General features: G+C 43.9%; 1 protein-coding gene across 2 annotated transcripts in view; it reads right to left on the reverse strand.

Annotated features, from left to right (window-relative positions):
* LOC124789838 (integrator complex subunit 5) overlaps positions 1–26,412 on the reverse strand; it is a 127,254-nt gene that overhangs the window by 84,193 nt on the left and 16,649 nt on the right. For both annotated transcript variants that reach the window (XM_047257334.1, XM_047257335.1), the window contains one exon: positions 3,187–3,334. In XM_047257334.1, coding sequence (XP_047113290.1) covers positions 3,187–3,334 — 148 coding nt within the window. The remainder of the gene's footprint in view (positions 1–3,186; positions 3,335–26,412) is intronic.

Raw genomic sequence — 26,412 nt, forward strand, 5'->3', positions numbered from 1 at the left:
CTGTTATTTTTGGGTTGTGTGCAAAGGTGTAAATTTGACTTACATTTACAATATCATGTTACCAAATCTAAGAACAACCTGTTCAATATTTTTCTGAAATTAAGTAAATTTGTAGGAGGCAAGCAGGATAGGCAAGTGTCAGAAGGGAGGTGGTGAAATAAAACGAGGGAAATACAGAAAACTTGGTCTACATTCTTGGAACTCGGGATATAGAAGGGTTTGCCCTAGGGAGAAAGTACAGGTCGAATGCCAGTCTAAGAGGTCTGGATAAGGAGAAGGCAGTCCGTGTTTGTGTGGCTGGTTCTGGCGAACAGGACCAGAGACAGACAGCGGAAGCTGTTTGCTCTAGCTGAAGGCTCGAGTGCAAGAGAGAGTATACACTGCACCTTGCACTGCAAGGCCCTCCAGCAACCACACTTTATTTGTTTTGTCACATTTCCTACTGGCTAAAAGGTGGCATGATGATGAGCCCACAGTTCTCATACACACATAGGCCCTGTTGTAACCTGCATTGGGAGAGTGTTTGAAACACACAGCTGGTCCTTCAGATTTCGTGTGTGTGTGTGTGTGTGTGTGTGTGTGTGTGTGTGTGTGTGTGTGTGTAGAGTCCCTAGAATATTTCCCCTGCTTGGTGGGTTACTCCACAGGTGATGATTTATGCATAAAATATTGATAAAATTTAAACAGAAAGTACATACTTGGTTAGAATACGTAATTCTTAAGGCAAACAAAGAGCCTAGTGTTCAAATCACTTTTAACACAAATAACATAAGCTACTGAAGTTTATTACACTTTTAGAGAAATTTTAAGATTAATTATTATTTTCAGGAAGCCACAGCAATTTTGAGAAACAATGTGTACTTACGCTTCAGCAAGGAACATTCTTTTCTTTTCTTTTTTTTTTTTTTTTAAAAAAGCACCATAGTAATTTTTCTTATAACCAAAAGAAATCGGACAACAGTGTGCTGGCCAGTCTGTAGATGGTTTTTAAGGCGGTTTTCCATCTGTCTCGGCGCATGCGGGCTGGTTCCCCTTATTCCACCTCTATTACACTATGTCAGTGAGTGCAGTGGAAAAACTTTCTCCACGTATGCGTACACCATCATTACTCTACCCCGCAAACATTGGCAAACATTGGGGTTACACTCGTCTGGTGTGAGACGTTCCCGGAGGGAGAGGGGGGGGAGGGGGGGTCCACTGGGGGCTGAACTGCACAATAGCCCTGGGTTCGGTGTGGAGCAGCGGCGGGGTGAGTGGACTGTCGTAGCCTGTTGTGGGGTTGTGTACCACTGTGGGCTATGGCAGGGACAAAGCCTCTCTGTCATTTCTCATTTCTAGGTCCCCAGTTCAATACACTACAATACAATAGATAGGTGCTTCATATCTATCTGAAATTAAAATATTACATGTTGCTGGATTCCCAAATATGCAGCTGGAAACTCATTTGGGTCAGCTGGAATAACAGGACTTTGGACTGGCAGCCTGGAACAGCCCATCCAGATGATTACAAAGATCTGAGAAGATAGCTTTTTTTGTCATAAAAATGGTGATTGTACACACTGGGATGACAACACGTAAGCATCAGGCTGCTGATTTAATCTGACTTGAACAGTTCATCAACAGAATCCATGGAAGGGTTTTTCTAGTATAAAGTGTTTTAAACTATTTGCAGTAGAAAATGTGTCTGACCTCACCATTTTTTTTGGATATGGATATGGATATATGCAATCAAATATTTTAATATTAGAAGTACAGTCATATGACATGATTTGTTGAGAGGCCCCTAGGAGTAGGTTCAGCCATCTGAATTGGATAGGTGTTTCTACACTTTGCATCCGCAGGCATATTTCCTCCATGAAATGTGAATGCTGTCTGTTGTTAAAGTGCGACTGTGGGTGTCACATATGTGTTGGATGATAATGAGAGTAAGGGGAGGTTGAAACCCATTGCCCAATAGCAACAAGGGAGGGAGGGGAGGGGCACCCAGCTTAATGTCCCCATTTGACGGACCAATCGTCTTCAACTGTGTTGCATGCCCTATGTCCATGAGGCACAGCAGACACAATTGAAATTTATCCAGAACATTATCACAAAAACTGGTTATCAGGGACTTTATACTACCAACGCTCCTGTCCCTTTTGCCATAAAGGCAAAGGGAAAATTGTCACCAGCACACAAATTACTCAGACATTCGCCCATCCAAGTACTGACCACACCCGACGGTGCTTAACTTCTGCCAGGAACCAGTGTAGATATCGCAGTGCAGTCACTAATGTGTTTTAATACTGAAATGTTTGATCAGACTATTAGATAATTTGGAACTGTACCTCACAGCGACAGAATAGCTGCGAGTTTGTGTTGTAGCCTTAACTTAGAACATTCATTTAGAGAGTTACTCTGTTTGTAAGATGTGAGAAAATTCTGAATTGCTGAAATGTAGCAGAACTGAACAATATGACTGCTGTTTTCAGCGGTGCTGGTAAGAAATGTTTCTTTGACAGGGATCATCACTAACAGAAATTATTGCATCTACAAATAAACTTTACTGTTTTAGGAGTCATATAAAATAAGTAAACAGACTTTCTTTTCTGAACTGCTTAAAGATTTGTCACAATACCTGAACAGATGCATTACAATAAACAATATCGATGTACAGGCCTTACAGTACTTTTCTGTGTGTTTTTCTTAATAATAAATGAACTATTTTATTTTTCATCAAGTAGATAGCATAACACAAACATTGTCAGCAATATATATGCGGCATGTGCTAAAAATACTCCAGACCAACACGCAAGACAATGTCATTATTTTTATGTTCAGCGGGAAGAAATAACAGTACATTTATTTAGGCACTGAAAGATATCTTGTGTCAGCATATTCTAGTGTGAGAAAGGTTGGTTTACAAAACTAAAGTACCTCACATGCTCAACTTCAATTGTTCAACTATTTAGAAGATGGACTGGACATGACACAGCTCCCGAGTTTTGCAAGTAAGCATGATCAGTAAAATAGAGGCAACAATGCATTTGATTTTGTTTGACAAATAAGCAGAAATCAACTCAAAGAAAGAAGATTAAATAATCAGACTTTTCCATATAAAAATAGTTTGAATGTTAACGTCTGGCATCAGAGAGCACAGATTATATTTATTAACATTAGAGATTACTGTTTGCAAAAAATTCTCACCAAGCAACTGCAGAGCCCAAGCTGATATTATAGGTGCCCAAGCTTCTGGATTTGAACTCACGAAGTTACACAAGACATCATGGATTTCTGATATTGTAGCATCTTCCTGGCTTGTGAGGCCTGACGGGGTTCCATGATTTTGATCTGTCTAAAGATAATTGAAACAAGACTTGCATAGATTGTCTAACATAACACACATGAAATAAATTAATCCCATGCATATGATATTTCACAATAATTACTTTCTTTTTACTTGAGGAGAGGTTGTTTTGGATTCCCCCCCCCCCCCTTTCTCCCTCCCTCTCTCTCTCTCTCTCTCTCTCTCTCTCTCTCTCTCTCTCTCTCTCTCTCTCTCTCTCTCACACACACACACACACACACACACACACACACACACACACTTATGTTTTTGTTTTTCTGAATTATTGTCATAAAGGGGTTGGACAAAATTAAGCAATATGACACAAAATTCTGGTATCTGGCTCACCTGCAAAACACAGCATCGTCTTTGTTTTTCTTTGAATTATAACGTGTGTGCAAGTGTATTGAGCCACCAGTGCGTCTGTGGTACCTGCAATGTTGTGTTGAGCTAGTGTCATGCTCTACATTTCAGACTTCCAATAAGGGAAACAGATCAGCACCCACTCGGCAAAATTCTAACAAATTTTCTAACCTACTAGGAGTATGGAGAGCGACTGCATCTATAAGCAGTTTTGATAACCACAGCTACGGAAAGAAAACTGAAATTAACTAAAGAGACATGGGGCAAATAAGCTGGAAAGCCCAACAGTACTGACTGACCACTGCGTCATCCTCAGCCAGTAGGTGTCACTGGATGCGAATATGGAGGGGCAAGTGGTCAGTACACTGCTCTCCCGGCCACTGTCAGTTTTTGAGACAGAAGCCGCTACTTCTCAGTCAAGTAGCTCCTCAATTGGCTTCACAAGGGCTGGGTGCACCCCGTTTGCCAACAGCTCTCAGCAAACCCGAATGGTCACCCACCCAAGTGCTAGCCAAGACCGACAGTTCTTAACTTTGGTGATCTGGCGGGAACTGGTGTCACCACTGCGGCAAGGCTGTGGGTTCTAGAGAACGTACAGTCAACAAAAATTGTTTGATAGAATATGTGTGAAAAAATATTCATTTCTGAATGTCTTCTTCCAACTGTGAAGCATGGTGGTAGTTCTGTAATTGCTTGCACAGTCATACTGTGATTTTCGGTGGGTTTTATCAGCCTACTAAAAGGAAATGCAACTGGTAATATCTGTTAAACTGACCATCTTCAGTCAGTAGCATGGGCATTGTTTTCATCAGAAGATTGAGGTTTCCAAGATGATAATGTCTCCAACTGCACTGGTTGGAACATTTATGGTGCACTTGTGTGGGCACAATGATGGAATCAGATGTATTCTCTGGCCTTAAAAATCAATAAATTTGAATGTTAATCACTGTAGCCTGTATTAGAAAAACAATTAAGAACAAATTAAAATCCTCCAACATTTTTCAAAAGAAATGGATCAGTTTTTTTTGCGAGGGTGGCATAAAACTCCGTTAACCTCCATTCTGGCTGGGCTTACAGCACCGAACCACAGGAGAACGCGATTTTGTAGGCCAATGGTTGCTCAACATAATATCAGATGGGTATTCATGTAACATTTTTCAGTGTGTGTGTGTGTGTGTGTGTGTGTGTGTGTGTGTGTGTGAGAGAGAGAGAGAGAGAGAGAGAGAGAGAGAGAGAGAGAGAGCGAAAAGGAGGAAAGGGGGGGAGGGGAGGTTGACATTGTTAGCAGATAAAATAAGCTGATTTTCTCATTCAGTAACCAAAAATATCAACAAAATACTATTTTACATTAAATAATCTACATTTTTAGCAATATAATATTTTCACTGTGTTACATAAGAAATAACGCACTGTGTTTTAATCATATCCAGTACTCTTTGTTGCAAAATGCTTCATGATGTAGGCATTCAGAAACATCATCTGTGCACACAGATATAATCTACTGACTACACTATGATGGAACATATGTGGACCTGTCATAACCACATGCCTCCAGTAACATTAGCTACTCAAAAGTAACTAAATAAGCAACCTTTTAATTAAATATACAGCTCCCATTGAACACTGCTAACTTTGTAAATCATACAGATTTGAGATAGGCAAATAATATTCTAGTATTCTACATTATAATATAATTGGCTAGGTAAAACATCTGCTCACCAAGTGGTAGCAGGAGTAAACAGAAACAGAGTGTCTTCTCATCAGACATATTTTCTCTGTCGTTTTGGCAGATATTTCCAATTTCTTTGTTGCAATATGTATCTGGAGTCAGCCCAAACAAATACTGCTCATCAAGTCCTTCATGTGCGCCAACATAAAGTGTCAGTTTGTCTCTCGTTATAAGCAAAATCATTTTTAAAGTGGAATTTCACATACCCATTTGACTGAGAAGCCCCAAATCAGTCTAGTGTGGTATTTGTTTTACCAATCTGTATTAATAGCAACAGTAATACATGAAGAATTACCAGTACTTCAGCAGTGACAATACCACCAAGGCCCGGTTTGATTGTTATCACCATGCAGCAGCGTTGCTCAATAGCTGTTGCTGGAGTACTGGTTAGTCTTCCTGCCTTACTGTCTGACATACTGCATATCAATACAACAAATATCACATTAGACTAATCTGGGACCACTAAATCGAACTGGCAAGTAAAATTTCACTTAAAAATAATTTTGCTCATAACATGAAATAAGCTGACACTTTCCGTCAGCACTTGGCGTCACATGTAAGACTCGATGAGCATTATGTGTTTGGGCTGACTCTAGTCACACACTTTACAAAAGAAATTGCAAATACTGCTGAAACACCAGAGAAAATTTGCCCGACTGCTCTTAGTAGAGACACTATGTATAAAAGATACGGAGACAGTAGCTCCTTATTCTGGCAGAAGGATTGAAGGGAAAGGAAGAGGGATGAAGGAAAAGAATTGATGAGGTTTAAGAAATGAGGAAGGTTATGGAAAAGCCACCCACAACCCTGGGTCAGGGGGGGAGGGTTACCATCGAGTAAGTCTCTCATGACCCAGCATTCTGAGCAACATTTCCATTACTCTCTCATTGCTTACACCTCACCACTCCCATTCCTCTTCCACTGGCCACTGGCTCCGAAAGCTTGCATATTCCACATCTTTTGCAAGTGTTTTCTCCTGTCAAAGGTTGGTGGCTAGATTTCTTATCTTTCCTATAGTATATTTTTAAACACCAGCTACTTTCATTGAAATAGTGTAGCATTTGATTTTTGTAAGTTGCTTCCCTTCCACTTAGGCTACACTTCCTCAGGGTTCACCAATGTCAATGACCCATAGTACAGCATTTGTCTTTCTCAACATAATTCATGTGGCCATTTCATCTTATATCAATATGTCAAGGTATTTTCCAATTGGCTGCCATATTAATCGTAGTTGGAACACAGTGAGGGCAACCTAGAATCAGCTTATTATTACAAAGGATGGCAGGAGTTCTGAGGCTTTAGCAGACCATCTAAATTCACAGCACAAGAATGACTACAAACATATCTACATCAACGTCAAAGCTTCGTCTTTCAGGGGCAGCATTAGTGAAAGAGGCCATTCACACCTGCAAAAGTGATTTTTTAACTACCAGAAACACTGGATACAGTAATGCATGAGTAGTAGCAGTTAGCATTGGATGTGAAGTCCACTACTTGTGCCTTTGGATTTAGCAATTCATCCAACAGCCAACAACCACCTTCCACTGGAGTATAATGTTATCCAGTTCAGTCAGTATCACCATTTAAATATGGCAAGCAAGTGCTTCATTGAAATATTACAAAGTTTCAGCAACAACATCTGATGCAAGAGCCGAGAACCATAGCAACAGGTTTCGTGTAGGTTGCACAGCCTTTCTAGTTCCAGGAAGGAACTATTGTTTAGGGCTTTTTTTTATTTTTACATTTTGGTAATGGGCATGTTAGAACAATATCTTGTTATTTATATTGCCAAAGGGTACACAGTCTATGATTCTGACATCCTACAATGTTCAAAGTAACACAGCATAATCTAAAAGGAACAGCGACTGAAATAATTGCTGCCTGAAGATTACCACCAAAGAATGAAGAGCACTGTAATGTATCACTGATCTGCAGAAGAGAAAGTGACAGCCAAATAATTGAAAGCACTGCTTTCAAAGAGTAGGAGATTTGCAATGCTTCCATGGTCTTCCAATGTTTCTTTCACCAACCAGTCTGTACGATAAAACCTCTATTGATATATTCCTTTTTACATTCTGTTCAAGTGTAAGAGTCATCCTTCTTTATTGTTGATTCCATTTTCCATCTTAAGAGCATTCAGTTCTTTCAGCATATCATTGTTTTTGAATCTATCCAGCCTCACGCAGCCTTTAACAGACCTTAGACATCTCATTTCTGATTCCTGTATATTACTATGTTATTTAGTATTTGTCACTCTTGTGGAAGAAAGAAAGACATATAAAATTAGCCTACTACAGGAAGCAAATAAACATGATATGTTTTGGAAAAGACTAACTAAATATTTCTTTGTCAGAAAAATTCCAGGACAGTTTTCTTTTTTTACAAAAATAGAAAATTCCACTTACCAATTAATGATCTTAGCTCCTACTGACATACCCCCCTTGGCTATATACACACAATTGCCAACGTTTCTGGAGGTCTTGGAAGCAAGCATGGAAATTTTCAGCTGCAATGTTTATGTTGTGACAGTGCCACGAGATTTAAAAGTGCCGCTGCGTCAGCACGCGAACACGGCGATAGAGGCGCTCCGCAGCTCGGCCGAGCGCGGGAGCGCCACCTGGCTATGAACGGCGCCGGCCACATGTCACGGCACAGCAGTCGAATGACAGATACCGAGTTAATAGCATGTAACCCGCTATTGTTTCTACTTTTGTGTATCCACGCAATTTATTGGTGATTAAAGGTTATAACACTTTTTGGCGACGAGGATGGGATATTTTTTTTCCTGCGTTGTGGAATTGTGTGTTCATGTCGGGGCCGACATGGAACAGCTTATGCAAGCGCTCATTGAACAACAAACACAGCTGACGGCTGCTATTCAGGCACAACAAACACAGCTGATGGCTGCTATTCAGGCACAACAAACACAGCTGATGGCTGCTATTCAGGCATTGTCGATGTCGCTAACTCATCGTCTGTCTTCCTCTTCTCAGCCTCTGTTCCCTCCTTCCGACGAGGCCGCTGAAGACTGGGAGGATTATGAGAAGCGTTTGCGGCAACACTTCTTGGTTTTCGGCGTTATCGACACTCCTATGTGTAAGTCGTTATTTCTATCTTGGATTTCCCCACGGATCTATCAGCTGCTATCTCAGTTAGCCCCTCTGCGGGAACCTGCCTCTCTGTTCTTCCAAGAAATGTGTGAATTATTGTCTAACTATTACCGAAAAAACACCCACGTTGTTGCCGCCCACGTGGCGTTCTACCGGTGTCGTAAACAGCCCCATCAATCTTACCGGGCTTGGGCGGCGGAACTACACGGTCTGAGTAGGAAATGTCAGTTTGTCACGGACACTCATCATGAGTCTTATGCTGATTCAATGGTTCGGGACGCTATTCTACGGCTTGCTCCTGATAAAGAAGTTCGGCAACGTGCCTTACAACTGCCAAACCCATCGTTGTCGGAAGTTCTCAGCATCGCTCAATCTTTTGAAGTGTCTCACGCTGCTGGTGCGCAAATAGACGCGTGGTGTGATGTGGGCGCTGTACAGATGCGGACAATTTGCCTGTTTCACAGGGGAACGACGATGTGGCGGCGGTTCACTCGCGTCAACAACGTAGCGTTAGGCCACCACGCTCGCAGCAAAAACAGCAACCACAGAAGCAGGTTCGTTCCGCACTTCCTTCTTGTCCACGTTGTTTCGTACAGCATGACAGGGCCGCGTGTCCAAAATGTTGGGCCACGTGTAATTCATGTAGGAAAAAAGGCCACATTGCTTCTGTGTGTCAGTCCCCTAAAGTTCCTGTCGACGAGGACGAGGCATCGGACATGGATGTTAACTGTGTGCTTTCTCAAACAAATAAGTTGTTTGTTACTGTTCGTGTTCTGGATAAAGACATTCGCATGCAAGTGGACACTGGCTCTGCAGTAACTCTCATTAATTCTCGCACGTATTTGGAGTTGGGCTCCCCTCCCTTGTCTCCCGTTACGCGAAATCTGCGAACTTATAATAAGCAGAAAATTCCTTTTGTTGGCCAGTTTGATGCTTCCACTGCCTACAAGTCTGTTGTTAGGCCCCTCACGTTCTATGTGGTGGATCATGCGAGCACGGAAAAGCTGTTCGGTTATGATGCTTTCCAGTTGTTCGGGTTCTCCATTGAAGATGATGTGCACCTCATATCTGAGGATATTCCGTATCAACAGCTGGATGGATTGTGTTCTGAATTCTCATCCGTGTTCTGTGCTGGTCTGGGTCGGGCCAAGGATTTTGAAGCCCACATTACTCTTAAACCTACAGCTCGCCCTACGTTTTTCCGGGCACGCCCTATTCCGATGGCGTTGTGTGCGCCTGTCAAGGCTGAGATAGACAGGTTAACAGCTTCAGGGATTCTCCTTCCTGTTACCTCCAGCGAATGGGCATCGCCAATCGTGGTGGTTTCTAAACCAAACGGGAGTCTGCGATTGTGTGGTGATTTTAAAGCCACTGTCAACGCTCAGAGCCTCATTGACACTTATCCTCTTCCCCGTCCTGAGGAGTTATTTACCAAGCTCGCTGGGGGCCAGTTCTTTTCCAAACTTGACTTATCGGAGGCGTACCATCAGTTGCCATTGGATGCTTCTTCCAAGGAATTTCTCGTCATCAATACTCCTTGTGGGTTGTATCAGTACCAGCGGTTACCATTTGGCGTCGCTAGCGCGCCGGCCATTTTTCAGCGGTTTTTGGAACAGCTCACGGCTTCCGTTCCCGGCTGCATCAACTACCTGGATGACATTGTTGTCACGGGGGCCTCCACTGAGGAGCACCTTCGCAATTTGCGTTCGCTGGTTCGGGTTCTGCATTTGGCTGGGTTGAAGTGCAATCTGGACAAGTCACAGTTCTTCCGACTCTCCATTGTTTATCTTGGTTTCCACTTGTCCCGTGAGGGTATACGTCCTCTATGACAGCACGTTGCGGCCATTACCGCTCTACCCCGGCCATCTACGGTCAAAGAACTTCAGGCGTTTCTAGGCAAGATTGCTTATTATCACAAATTCATTCCCTCTGCAGCGGTGGTGGCTCATCCTCTGCATCAGCTGTTACGCAAAAACGTTCCTTTCTGCTGGTCCGACGAGTGTGAGCAGGCTTTTGTCCGCCTGAAGGCTCATTTGCAGTTGGCGCCTTGTCTTGCCACATTCCGTCTGGGTCAGCACTTGGTTCTGGCGACTGACGCGTCACAGTATGGCCTTGGGGCTGTTCTCACCCATCGGTATGAGGATGGGTCGGAACGACCCATCGCATACGCTTCCAAGACCCTCAACGATGCCCAACGGCGTTACTCTCAAATCAAAAAGGAGGCGCTCACTATCATTTATGCTCTAAAAAAGTTCAGCATTTTTTTGTATGGTTCTAAGTTTCACCTCATCACCGACCACAAGCCGCTGGTCTCTCTGTTCAGCCCCTCGGCGTCGCTTCCAGATAAGGCAGCTCACCGCCTGCAACGTTGGGCCTTATACTTGTCTCGTTTTCACTATGAGATTCACTATCGCCCCACAGCCCAGCACGCCAACGCTGACGCGTTGTCGCGTTTGCTGATGGGCCCCGACCCGGTTTTCAATCGAGATGAACTACTCTGTTTCCACATTGATGAGGAAGAACGTCGTGCGGTCGAGGGCTTTCCACTTACAGGTTCGCAAGTTGCGTCGGCTACTGCGCGGGACCCGGTCCTGCGTCAGGTGATTGGTTTTGTTCAACGGGGTTGGCCGGACAGGACCAAGGCCCGGGCATCGGATCCCCTTCGCAACTACCATGCCTTGCGCCTTCGTCTGTCTGTTCGTGAGGGTGTTGTTCTTCTGGCCACGGATGGCGCATCTCCACGGGTCGTGGTGCCAGCCTCCCTTCGCAAAGATGTTCTCAAACTATTGCATGAAGGCCATTGGGGGATTTCTCGGACTAAGTCCCTGGCCCGCAGGCACGTTTATTGGCCCGGTATTGATTCGGACATCGCCCACATGGTCGCTGCGTGAGGTCAGTGTGCTCAACAACTGGCTGCACCTCGTACTATGCCCTCTCCGTGGCCTGATCCGGCGCAGCCGTGGGAACGGGTGCACGCTGACTTTGCCGGCCCCTTCCTCGGCACTTATTGGCTACTGTTGATTGACGCCTTCTCGAAGTTTCCATTTGTTGTTCGCTGTCCGTCGCCCACCACTGCGGCGACGACGCTGGCTTTGTCCAAAATCTTTGCACTAGAAGGTCTTCCACCACGATTGTCACGGACAATGGCCCTCAGTTCTCCTCGCAGGCCTTCCGTGATTTTTGTACTGGACAAGGGATTCATCATGTTACAGCACCGCCCTTCCATCCGCAATCGAATGGGGAGGTCGAGCGCCTTGTCCGCACTTTCAAAAGCCAGATGAAAAAATCCCTTAGTGATTTTTCCACAGATGACGCTCTGTTGCAATTTCTGAGTTCTTATCGCTTCACGCCTCTGGGTGATCGCAGCCCTGCTGAACTCTTGCATGGCCGCCAACCGCGCACTCTACTGCACCTGCTTCACCCTGTCAGGCCTTGTACTGTGTCCCCTAGTGCGGGAAAATACCCGGTGGGCGCCGACGTGTGGGCACGGCGGTATGGATCTCGCCCTAAATGGATTCCAGGGGTGGTCCAGGCTCTTCGCGGCCACCGGCTTTGTGAAATACGTACGGACGACGGCATGGTTGTTCGCCATTACGACCAGATGCGCCCACAAGTGGTGGCCACGCCGGTGCCACCACCCCTTCTTTCGTCTCCACCAGCCCGAGAAGCCGGTCCTGTCGCTGCTGCCGATCTTCCGGGCGTGTTGCTGCAGCCGACGTCGCTACCGCTTCCGAGTATGCCGGAACCGGCCCCAGTCGCGACGCCGCCTTCTCCGGGACCCATCTCGCTGGGGCACACCCCCAGGTCCACGACACCTATGGATGCTGCTCTGGAGTTTTCCCCCATCATCTCATCCAGGAGGCGCGTTCCACGCGCAAGCTTCTGTCCTGGACATTTTTGACCATACTCTCGTGTTTCTCCGCGGGATCTTCTCGGGGCCTCCCAAGAGGCCATAGATGTCTCCGCACTGTCCGTGTCTCCAAGGAAGTGAGTGTTTTTTTTTTCAAGGGGGGAAAAGTGTTGTGACAGTGCCACGAGATTTAAAAGTGCCGCTACGTCAGCACGCGAACACGGCGATAGAGGCGCTCCGCAGCTCGGCCGAGCGCGGGAGCGCCACCTGGCTATGAACGGCGCCGGCCGCATGTCACAGCACGGCAGTCGAATGACAGATACGGAGGTAATAGCATGTAACCCGCTATTGTTTCTACTTTTGTGTATCCACGCAATTTATTAGTGATGAAAGGTTATAACAGTTTATGTCTGTGATATCTTGATAAAGCTTTTCTTTCAGTCACATTTTCACTCATGGAAACAAGAAGAAATAGCAAAGGGAGAAGTCAGGCGAATATGGTGGATGTGGGATGGTAATAACACAATGTCTGGCCAGATACTCGGTAACAGATAAAGAAGTATGGGGTCTTGCATTGTCATGCAGTAAGAAGTAGTCCTGAGAATGTCACAAATCAGAGCAACATCAAACTGCTTGTCCCAAACGTTTCAAGACTTCGATGTAAAGAGTTTGGTCCGCTGTTTGAACTGGAACAACAACCTCATGGTGAACTAATCCTTTACTATCAAAGAATCTGATGAACATTGTCTTTGTTCTCGATGGTTGTCGTTTGACTTTTTTCAAGGCTGGTGATCCAGGACTCTGCCAACTCTGATGCTTCATGTGAGGGTCATACAGGTAACACCAACTTTCATCCCTAGCAATAATCTTTGATAGAAATGTGGGATAATGTCTGGCGCTATCCAGGAGTTCAACAGAAATTCTTCATCTTTGCTGTTTCTCTTTGCCTGTTAGTGTGTGAGAGATGTGTTTTGCATTAATTTTCCATTTCCCTGAATCTTCGCGTAAAATCTAATGACAAAATCATGATTTAAATTTAGTTATTCTGATATTGCACACACTATTATATAATGGTCTTCTTGCATTAACTCCCTTATGTATTCTGAATTTGCATTGGTATGTGCTGTAGATGGGGGACTAGCTCTGGGGTCATATTGCATTGAATTTCTGCCTACAAGAAACCTTTCGTGCCACTTGAAAACCAGATCTCTTGAAAGCGCCTCACTTGCATATGCTTGCTTAATCATTGTCCACATTTCACTAGAGGTTTTCCTGCACTCAGCACAGAACCTTACGTTTGCTCTTCAGCATCCATTATGTCGCCACAACTAAAGCACCAAGAACCCAAACAGCGAGTTGCTAAGCACAGCCCTGCCACCTAGTAAGTGTGCATGGGAACATGAGGGTCATTTCAAGGATGAAAACATACCAGGTAACATAAAAACAACATTTGTTCCTCTTTTGTATTGAAAACTCAGAAATATAAAAGCCTGTCCTGGAACTTTGCTGACAAAGGGTATATATATATAAAGAATTTATTTTCACAAAAGAATTTGATATGGGTTTTGTAGAGGTAGAACTCCAATGCCTATACCTCTTGTTACTGAATTATATGGAAAATAGGCAAAACACAAAACATGATCTGTTGAGTTAAAGGAAAAAGTAATAGTTTTGGATGACTTGCAAGTTGTTTCTAACATGATTTTACACCAGTGAAGCCACTAGATAATTTTTGCTGAACTGTCTGATTTGTACTACCAAGCATAGCGATAAACCTATGATTTCTGGCAACATTATGGACTGATTCCATTATTCATCTCTAAGTGGCAAATCCTTGCCTACATCCACTGGAATTACTATACTTACTTCCATAAAAATCAACAAATACAGGACACAAAAATTTATTTTATTTATTAGAAGAAAATAAGCATTGCTTTTTCAATCATTTTTGGAGATAATATTATTCAATTAGCAACACTTACTGATGACAAATTGTAGAAGCTGTTCAGAGAAGCTGTCAACAGCTGTGTAGGATATTTCTAACAGAACTGGAGTAACATGATTTCATGGTGCTTTCTTTAAATGTTGAATAAGTTCCAGGTGACTTGCATAAACCTTTAGTTTTAGGTATCCACAGAGAAAAAAATTGCAAATGGGTGTAAGTTGGATGAATAGGCAGGTCTACCACGGCCTTTACAAACAGTTCAAACAACCAATCAACATTTCTCTCAAAGGTAATAGTGTCAATATAATAGAAGGAAACATTCCACGTGGGAAAAATTATATATAAAAACAAAGATGAGGTGACTTACCGAACGAAAGCGCTGGCAGGTCGATAGACACACAAACAAACACAAACATACACACAAAATTCAAGCTTTCGCAACAAACTGTTGCCTCATCAGGAAAGAAGGAAGGAGAGGGGAAGACGAAAGGAAGTGGGTTTTAAGGGAGAGGGTAAGGAGTCATTCCAATCCCGGGAGCGGAAAGACTTACCTTAGGGGGAAAAAAGGACAGGTATACACTCGCACACACGCACATATCCATCCACCTGCCAGCGCTTTCGTTCGGTAAGTCACCTCATCTTTGTTTTTATATATAAAGGTAATAGTGTGTTATAAAAGGCACAGGCTGTGATGCTGTTCCTACTAAAATTCACTCTGATTCTGTATTTCTTTCTCAAATACACCGTTCAAAAGAATTAGGGGAACATGTGTGTCAACCTCCAGTATGTCATATCTATTTTGATACAGGTTCTGCCTGAGGTCTTATTGCACGGCTTGAGATATTTGCTTTCAATGTGCCAACAATTAAAACCATTCACCATCTATTGCCCGAGTTATGCATTACAGTGTCAGGTGACTCCTCAGAAGGGAGCGAGTCACTGTTTTCTACTGAGGTACACTGATGGCAGTTGTCATGTGTGGACACTGTATTCCATCAAGCCCATGCAATGCAACATCTTAATGTAGTGCAAATTGCAAGGGAAATTTATCCAGAAAGGATGGGCTTTCACTCTAGATACTGCAGGTGCCAATGCCTCTCCATGAGTTACCTACAGGAAGACTGGTCAATACAGAAGGTGAGTCGGACAATGTGACCAACTTTACCTCATGGCTCACACCCCTGTAATAGACCTAGATGCAAGACCTGTCCCATACATCCTCCTACCACCACCTACTCCAGTCCGGTCACTAACGTCACCTATCCCATTAAATGCAGGGTTACCTGTGAAACCAGTCATGTGATTTACAAGCTAAGCTGCAACCATTATGTTGCATTCTATGCAGGCATGACAACCAACAAGCTGTCTGTCCGCAAGAATGGCCATCAACAAACTGTGGCCAAAAAACAAGTGGACCACCCCGTCGCTGAACACGCTGCCAAACATGATATCCCTCATCTCAATGACTGCTTCACAGCCTGTGCCATATGGATCCTTCCCACCAACACCAGCTTTCCTGAATTGCGCAGGTGGGAGCTTTCCCTGCAATACATCCCATGTTCTCGTAACTATCCTGGCCTCAACCTCTGTTAGTCACTGTCCTCACCCATACAGCCCCCTCCCTGTTCCCATTCCAGCACTACACAGCCGTCATTTCACCGCCACACCCAGTCTTTTAATTTCTTTTTATTTCTCTTCTTTCCACTACTTACCCCCTCCCCCCTCCGCACCTTCTCTCCTGCCCTTCGTCTAAACTGCAACACTTCACTGTCTGCCACTACCACCATACTATCCCTCCCCCTCCCCACCCCAACCTCCTCCTTACCCCCACCCAGTCGCCACTCCCATCATGCACTAGTGCTGCTGCTTGCAGTGTGTTTTCAGTTCTCTGAGACTGCAGACGTGTGTGCAAGTTGCATTTGCGTGAGTGTGTGTGTGTGTGTGTGTGTGTGTGTGTGTGTGTGTGTGTACTGCTGACAAAGGCTGTAACGGCTGAAAGCTTTAATTGTGTGTATCTTTTTGTTGTGCCTATCGTGACTCAGCATCTCCGCTATATGGTGAGTAGCAACTTTCCTTCTCTTCTATGTAGCTGTCAGGCAATGATAAATGCTCACTGAGGGCAAACACGTTACAGAAGCTCTCAAAGTCCAATTACAAGCACCCAGGATGATGGCATGAATGATTGTTTGCACTTTGTTTCCAACACCTGTCAGATATTCAATTCTTTTTGTGTGAACGATCGAGGGTGTAATCATGTATTGTTGTGCATTTAATTTTTGAAATATAAAGGTGTAATTTGATAACATACCCAGTTGTCAATTATTAGTCAATGGAGTATGGTAGAGCCCAAAGTCATGTTCATCTACTTCTTTTGAGCAGTGTAGTATGGAGCAAAATTTTTACATTTTGCAGAACAATACTAAACAGTTACAAAGGAGTAACAGGTGTTAATGAAGCACTAAGGGTTTTCTACAGAAAGTCTTCTTTGCTCACAGATTCCCAGTTTGATGAACTTATGTAAAAATGTTAAACAACATAAAAACTGCATGTAGAACATTCTGAACTTCCTGATAGAAGGCTACGTTCCCAGCTTGGGATAGATGCCAGAGTACTTTCTAAAAATGAAATAGGAGCATGAGCCTGAAATGCCCACAGAATACTTTTTGTGTCATCCGATGATCACAAATATCAAGCAATGTTCGAACAGTGAAACTATGGTCTTCACCTAACAAAACTATGTGGTGTTACCTAAAAATAGCAACACTGAGTCAAAAACAATAAGGAAAATGGTATATTTACTGTAAAAGTGTACAGTCTGTGAAAGACAGAGGGTACTTGGTACCACCATCACTCAGTTCAAGCCTTGTTACTTTTGTTCATGTTCTGTAGATGATGGCACCATCATAGAATAATCTGACAGAACTACCAAATATATGATTTATATGTACTAGGAACAATATTACTCCTGTAACACATTGCTAGACAACAATCCAATATCTTAGTTTCTTCTAATGAACTTTCACCACACAGCATTACAACTGGCTTCTGTCAAGAACACTTCAGAGCCACTCAAATAGATAGGGGCATATTGTGTAGGATCACATCTTTGTTAACAGAGAGCACTATGGCTTGGTGTCAAACACCCTCCAGATATTTAGAAAGAATGACTTCCATTTGTTTCCCTGCATCTACAAATTGTAAAATGTTGTAGTACATTAAATACACTAGCCTCTTAGCCAGTTTTATATACTACTTCTCTGAAATGCCCTCAAATCTAAATATAGATCATAAGACACATTCAGATCAAAGCTGGCTGCTACAAACATTGGCAGCAGGAGAAGTTGGTGAGCTTTATGACAACTCCAACAGCAGAAGATAACCCCACAACACCAATACCATGGCAGCAATTATATTATCTTAGCTTATATTTGCCAATGCAGATTCCAGATGTCGACAGACAGCAGGCAACAACTCTAACAGACCACATAATGATGACAGTACCAACTCGAGTCTAATCAACAAATGAAACAGGACTACGTTTTCCCCTTTACTTTCATACAATCAAATACAAGCAATTAACAACACATGCTGAAACTACACAAACAACTACAAGAGGATAAACAAATAAACTGTCCCAAAGCCACACAACCAGTTAAGAGAAAACTGACATACATAACTACAACAAGAGAAGCACATAATACAAAACAAGTAAAGTGCTCTGCAGAAATATAGTTTCTGAAATATATCTCCAGATGCAGGTAATGTCCACTTGATGGCACTACAATAAATATTATAAGACCTCCAGTTGGGCATCTCCGCAAATAACAACCTCATTCATGAAGGTGGACTTGCTGGATCCTAGAATGAACTGCAATGGCTTGGAGGCCTTGGCCCAGACAAATCCTTTCCCAGGCGCATGTAGAAGACTCCTTGGTGATTCATACTGTGGACAATTTGATAAACTGTGATATTATTCTTCATCTGAAACTATCTGGAATCCTGAGTTACACCAGGAATCCAAAGTACAAATTTCACTGTGTGATGGTGACATAATAGCAATGGATATTTAGCAATAAATTACTCAAGTGTGATGCTCTTTCATTTTAAGGCATTTCTTGCAGTGTGAGTGGGAATAAAAGATATCACATTCAAGGATGTCAAGAAATCACAGTCACCTGATCGCAGACAAGCAAAGATATATTATGCTGACAAGTCTTTCTAAGAGTCATTCTGACAAAGCAACAAATGACTTAAAAGCTGATGATCTCACCTCAGGCAAAGCCAGCCCCACTTACCACTTTCCTTACACATGAGTAACCCTAAATTCTTCCGAGTAGCAGTACATACACTATCTGTCTATTAGCTATCTTCCAAAAATATTAAACCACATTGCAGCAACACATAAATGTAGGTACAATGGACAATTCAGCAGTATCCTAAATTGAAACAAAAGCACAATCAGTAAATAACAATCCACAAATGCTTAATTTATACCACACAGCGTGCAATTTGGAGTTATCACTGTGGACAACAATGATGGCTAACGTGTTACTAGTTACATCTTTTCCAGAGCAGTGCTGGTGGCATTCACCTTCAGAATGACATATAACATAAATAAGAGGTAATGACATGATAGCTGGTTTTATGCAGTGATGAATTTAAATTCACTTGTGAAGCTGCAATCTAACTACAATCTCAATATGTACAATTTATTTAAAAATGGAAAAAAGAATGGTTAAATGCTAAGCAACCTGAGTCAGCTACTGCTGAACTGTTGGAGCTGTTTGCTGAGCTGGCAACAAATTAAACTAACCTCTCGTGTTCACCAGCCACTGGACATGTAGGATACTAGAAAAAAAACGTCAATCAGTAAGCAATGGCAGCTACTGCAATGCAATGTTGCCATCTCATAGCAGTTGTTCTTCTAAGACTTCAGTATGCCCTTTACAGTTGTTACTGTTTAAAAGTGAGATCCACCTCACTGACATGATTGTGTTATGGTGAAGCAAGAGATAATGTAAGAGAAATCTGTCCTATATATATGTGGGCATTAGGTTCTTTATAGGAGACATCCACACCACAGTGCATTTTCTGCACATTACTTACACTTTCAAGCAATAAGGAGCCTTTGTCTTGAGTATGTTGGCAGTGTTTAGTAACATACCTTCCACTAGTTTGAATCCTGTCTCAAGTACACTGATCAGCCAAAAACTTATGTCCATCTGATTAAATGAACATTGGTACACCTTTGGAACACAATACAGTAGCGATTCAGCTGGCTGTGGATTCAACATGTCCTTGGTAGGTTTCTTGAGTATCGGATGTCTACATGCAGACCACCCAATTCCCATAAATTACAGAATGATGATTTTTGAGGGTGGAACTGATGCCCAACAGTATCCCAGGTGTGTCCCACTGGGTTCACATCAGGCAAATGTGGTGGCCAAGACACCAACATCAGTTCACTATCTTGCTCCTCAAACCACTATTGCATGATTCTAGCCTTGTGACTTAGAGATTTATTCTGTTGGATTACGTTATCACCATCATGGTATACATCAAATATGAAGGGGATGCAGGTAATATGCAGTAACATTCACACAGTTCACAGCCTTCAGTTACTAACACATCCCACTGAAGCCCAGGTGAATGTCCCCCATAGTATAATGCAGTCCCCACTGGCTTGTGTCCATGATGTAGTATATGTTTAGAGCAGCCATTTGTTCAGATGACAACATATCCGGCCAAAACCATCGAACTGGTGTAATGAAACCTGATTTAGCCAATCGGATAACACTGCCCAATATTGGTTATCCCATGTCCACTGTAATCACAACTGACTGTGTCACTGAGTCAACGTAAGAACACACAAAAGGTTTTGTCTGATACCGAATCCCATGTTCAAGATTGTGCACTGAACAGTCCACTCTGAAACACTTGTACCTGCAGCACTGCACTATCTTGTCAGATCTGCAACAGATTGCCACCTATCCTGCTTTAAACAATGGGTGGGTCTCTGAATTCACTTTCCATGATGAGATGTGAACATCCAACATCTTGACGCCTAATTGTGGTTTCACTGTCCTTCAACCACTTTCCATAAATGCTCATGACAGTAGCACACACACAACCAACAAGTTACTACATTCCAGAGATGCCCATTCCCAGGTGACATGCCATAAAAATTTGTCTTTTGTCAAAGTTGTTTTTGTTAGTTGATTTCCACATTTCACAGTTTGGGCGAGAGTTGGCAACTCACAAAATGTCACGAGAATAACTGTAATTCTTGTAATGGACAGTTATTTTGATTGGCTGGTTTAATGATTAAAGGGACCACACTATGAGGTTAACAGTCCCTCCTATCTGGAACTGGCAAGACAACAAAACTACACATCAAAGAAGGGCCTAATGCACAAAACCTAAGGAAAGTAAAGTCTACAAAAGATGAACAAACCCTAAATAAAGGAACAAGGAAGAAGAAAAGAGGGGGGGGGGGGGGGGAGAGGGAGGGAGGGCAACGTGCCCCAACCAGGGAGCAGCCGAAGGCCCCCAAAGGCAGAAAGTATGATGGGAGGCATACCACATCCCCCCCCCCCCCCCCCCCACAATCTAACAGATGCATGAGACTCAACAAAATACCCAGAAAAGACTAGGAACACAGACAAGGTGAGAGAAGCACAGGAAAACAGAAGAAGAACACCAAGCCAAACATAACAGTGAGAAGGGGCAGGAAGAGCAAAAGAGCAGGTAGGCGAGGGCTGGGGCAGACCACCAAGCCCAGACAGCTGCTGCCAGTTTGGGGCACAGAAAGCAACAGGACATCCTGCCAAACCCTCAATGAGCCAACAAAGGTGAGGTGCCCTACATTGGAGAGAGTGGTAAAAACCCCTTCACAAGTAAACAGTAAAACTAGGTTAGCCACTAAGGCGTTGTCCATTGATACCACGAGTAGGAGTCAGGAAGGTTAAGAGTCCGCTGCAGGGTGGCTAAGTTAGGACAGTCTAGCAAAATGTGGACAACCGTCAAATGGGCACAACAATGACAGTGAGGCCGATTCTCAAAACAGAAGAAATGACCATGAGTCAGCCAAATATGGAGGATGCGGAGCAGGCAAAGTATGACGGAATCCTTGCAAGAGGTCTGCATGGAGCGCCTCCACAAATTCACAGTCTCCTTTATCATTCACAGTTTATTCAGCAAAGTCAGAATATGCCATAACATATTCCAAATCCTTAGAACTTGCTGGTGTAACACCAATTGAGGAGCCTATCCCACATAACTGACCTCAAGAGGCGGCTTGCCAGTAGCCAATTTGGCCAGCATGTCAGTGAGTTCATTCCCCAGGGTCCCAATGTGACCCGGGGTCCAGACAAAGACTACTGACCATCCACATTATTCGACGGCAAAAAGGTAATTCTGGTTAGTCAGGACCAAGGGATGGCAAGGGTAATATTGGTCATGAGCTTGTAAACTGCTCAAAGAGTCACTACAGATGAGGAAGGACTCACTGGTGCAGGAACAGATATGCTCAATAGCACAAGACATGGCTAACAACTCCACAGTGAAAAAAAACTGCAGCCATTTGGCATGGAACGGAGTTCATTACAACCCGCATGAATGTACACAAAGCCCGCACAATGGGTAACCACTGAATCATCCATATAGATTACTTCTGAAGCCCAAGATGGACTAAGAATGGAGAAGAATTAGCAGTGGAGGGCCTCAGGATGAGCAGAGTCTTTCGGACCTCATGATAGGTCAAGACAGAGCTGCGGATGGGACAAGCACCAGAGGTGTATGTGAACAGGCCCAGAGAAGAAATGATAGAGGGAAAAGTTGGAGTTAAGAAAAAAGGGACCAGATACAGATGGCAGTCATAACCTCAGGCCTAGGCCACTGCTGCGGGAGTGGGTCTCTGGATCTGGCGCGAGCAGACGGTAGTCAGGTGCTCCCAGCAGCAATGGATGCATAACACATAAGCAATCAGCTGTCGATGGCGCAGACCCCGCAACAGTGGAACCCCTGTCTCCACTAGGAGGCTGATCACAGTGCTAGTCTGAAAAGCACCAGCTGTCAGTTGTATCCCACACTGGTGTACTGTGTTCAGTATCTGTAAAGTCAAAGGTGATGCCAAGCTGTATGCGAGACTCTCATAATCCAGACACATCTGGGCCAATGCTGGGTAGAGCTGTATCAGAGTAAAATGGTCTGTACTCCAGTTGGTGCTGCTGAGGCATCAAAGAGCGTTGAGGTGTGACCAAGATGTCTGCTTTAGTTAAATATGGGGAAGCCATGTCAACTAGACATCAAAGACCAGTCCTAAATAACAATGTGAATCCACTACATTGACGGACAAGCCACCAAGATACAGATTTGGATTAGGATGGACTATAAGGCAATGACAGAAATGCATAACGCACATGTTGGCAACTGAAAAATGGAAGCCATGAGTAAGAACACAAGATTGTGCTCAGTGTATTGCTCCTTGCAGTCTGTGTTAAACAACTCCCATCGAGGACATACAAACTTCTCTGTCTGAACAGGCCTCGGAAGGCCCGATAGTACCGGCCGAACGCCATGTCATTCTCAGCTGACTGGCATCACTGGATGCGGATATAGAGGGGCATGTGGTCAGCACCCTGCCTCCAGCTGTTGCCAGTTTTTGTGACCAGATCCACTCCTCCTTAAGCAAGCAGCTCCTCCATTGGTCTCACAAGGACTGAGTGCAGCCCGACTGCCAATAGCACTTGGCAGAACCAGATGGTCGCTCATCCAAATGCCACCCAAGCCCAACAGTGCCCAACTTCAGTGAACTGGCAGGAAGTAGCATTACCACTGCAGCAAGGTCATCAGTGTGGACAAACAAAAATAAATGCAAAATTCATGAGTACACAAAGAGGGGGACACCGTAGGCCCCACAGCTACCACCAGACCATTGATAGCACTAAAAGAGAGAGACACCCAAAACAGAAACATGTGGAATCCCATTCTCCTGCTGGTGGAAGATGATACAGGATATGCCAAACTTTACCTGATAAGTGCGACATGAAAGAAAATTGGGAGTGGCCCACAGAGGCCCAACTCATATAAGGTGGCAAGGACATGGTGGTGCCACATGGTATCATAAGCTTTACACAGACCGAAGGCGATTGCAACAAGGTGTTGACAATGGCAAAAGCCATTCGGATAGTGGACTGCAGGTGGACTAAATTTTCTGCCATAGCCCATCTGAAAATGCAGTTCGGATTGCAGTCGTAGAAAAGACATCACAATCTGCATAAGTAAAAGCCCACCTGGGTGGGCATAAAGGAAAATGACATTGGAGAGAAAATAAGACGATTGGAAAATGATCACTGTCACACAAATCATAATGAAACCCCCACTGAATGGAGGGGAGGAATCAAGGGCTATAGATGGAAAGACCAATGGCCAAGAAGGTGCTATGTGCTACACTAAAGTATGTGGGGGCTCCAATGTTGAGGAGGCAGAGATCAAACACTGTCAGCAAGTCTTCAACAATCCTGCCCCGGTTAGTGGTCACGGTACCACTCCACACATGATTATTGGTGTTAAAATACCTAAGGAGAAGGAAGGGAGGAAGGAGCTGTCAAACGAGGGCAAGAAGAGTAGGAAGCAGAGGATACTGGTCTGGGGGAGATAAAAATTGAACATTGTCACCACAGAGTCTAAGTGGATCCAAATGTTCACCATTTCCATCACAGTATAAAGAGAAACCCATGAACCAACAACATCCAAGCCAACTAACAAACAGACACCACCGAAGGCTCGCAAAGTGCTGACACGATTCCGGCAGAAGGCTTAGAAATCATGAAGAGTCAATCAAAACAAAATTCTTGCAATACAACGAAAGCTACAGAGGAAAGTGGAAGAAGAGACTGCAATTCTAGAAGGTGATGATAGTGCCCTTTACAGTTCTATCAGAGGAGAGTAGCACAAGAGACCAGATGGAAGTCAAATAGGCCAGAATTGGTCATTGGTCATCATGCCAAGTCAGCGTCCATCACCAGTAAGAACGGAGTGACACTGATTAATATAAGATTGGATGCATGCTATTTGAGAGGGAGTGGGCAATACCTCCTGTGGTGTGGGGGGGAGGGGGGTGTTGCTCATACTAAGACTTACACAGCTTCTTCTTCGAAGGGCGAGAGGTATTGTCGGAAAGAGAGCAAGTGGCAGCAATATCTAGAACCAAATGAGAACGAACAGCTTTGAGGTCCACAGAACGTGGATCTGGTGTCCAACTTGAAGTAACAGGCTTCTTATCCTGGAAATGTCATGGAGGGAGGTTCCAGAGGGAGTCCCATCCACGGTGGGTGCAAGGGAAGAAAGTGTCTTCTCCTAGCAAGAACAAGGAGTTGTGGGAGGGAACATTAACCACCAGAAGGTAAGAAAGAGAAAGGGGACAGGACAGAAGTAGGGAGGGATGGGAGGGAGGGATGGAAGGAGGAGGAGGAAGAAGAAGAAGAAGAGGGAAGAACACAACAGAAGCAGAGGTAGACAAAGATACCATGTGGAGAGGGTCGAATCTCTGTTGGGTCTCAAGATAGGGTAGAAAGTCGAGAATTTTGAATTCCTGAATCTTCCTTTCCTTTTTATTGATTGGGGAATCCAGCATGCAAGGGGAAGTGGGGGAGGAGAAGGGGGACAGGAAAGCAAGCCAGAGATGCTAGGGATGAGCCTTCTTCCCCAAATGGCTCACATTATGGAAACAGAATTTAGAATGGGAGGTCAAACCTCAAGGGACACGGAAAAAAAGGGAGAGTATGGAAACATGAGAAACAAGACCAAAAAGGAACAGCAAGGGAATGCAGCCTGGGAGAGAAGAAAGGCTACAATAGCTCAGGGCCTTGTGTGCACCAAACAAGTAACCACAAAAGACCTGTGCACCCCCTGGGGGGAGTAATTTAGATATACTGCATTCTGAGGCTGACTGATTGGTGTGCATGCGACAGCATGCACTACCAATACTGACGAGTTGAAATGTTATGCACACCTGTTTAATAGCTTGATTGTCCATTTTGGGAATGAAATACATCACTTATTCTGCATATCTGGGATTCAACTCTTTGGTGGTAGGTTTTTGGAGGTAATTTGCGCAAATAATCGGGTGCTGATTTGGGGCCCAATAGCCCAATAGCAACTGAGATGGCTTCCACAGGATTTACATTAGGTGAATTTGGTTGCCGAGACATCAATGTGAGTTCACTATAATGCTCCTCGAACCACTGTAGCATGGTTCTGGGTCTGAGACATGGACAATTGTACTGCTGAAAGATAACCACCATTGGGGAAGACATCAAGCATGAAGGGAAGCAGGTGGTTCCAGCTGTCAGCATATCTTCAATTACTACCACAAGTCCCATGCAAATGCAGGAGAATGTCTCCCAAAGCATAATACTGCTCCCAGCAGCCTGTGCCCGTGGCATGCTGCACATTTTGGGCCGCCATTCACATCAATGATGGAGTTTCTGGAGACGACCATCGACCTAGTGTAGCAAAAATGTGATTCACCCAAAGAGCTGATATATTTCCATTGATCAACAGTCGAATCCTGATGGTCCAGTGCCTATTGCAATCATAACTGACAACATCGTTGGGTCAACATACAGACACATAGGGGTGGTCTGCTGCAGAGCTCCATGTTCAATAATGTACGACGAATGGTGTGCTCTGAAACACTTGCAAGTGCACCAGCAATGTTCTCCTTCAGCAGAGATGCCACAGATTGCCATCTATCCTATTTTACAGATCAGACAAGCCTCCAAACCCCATGCTTTGTGAAGAATCATGGATGTCCAACCATTTAGCATCTAGTGGTAGTTTCACTGTGGTTTTACCTCTTTCCATAGCTTCCCATGACAGTAACACATGAACATTCAACCAGCTTCACCATTTTTGAGATGATCGTTCACAAGCTCTGTGAAATAATAATCTGACGTTTGTCAAAGTTGGCTACCTCAATGGATGTCCCCATTGACAGCCTGTATCTTCACTAGGGTGATGCCCCATCCATGTCTGCTCCACTAACATACTTTTGTTACTGCGTCATGTGGCTGCAACGCCACCAGG

The sequence above is a fragment of the Schistocerca piceifrons genome, chromosome 3 (assembly GCF_021461385.2).
Source record: "Schistocerca piceifrons isolate TAMUIC-IGC-003096 chromosome 3, iqSchPice1.1, whole genome shotgun sequence".
NCBI lineage: Eukaryota > Metazoa > Arthropoda > Insecta > Orthoptera > Acrididae > Schistocerca > Schistocerca piceifrons.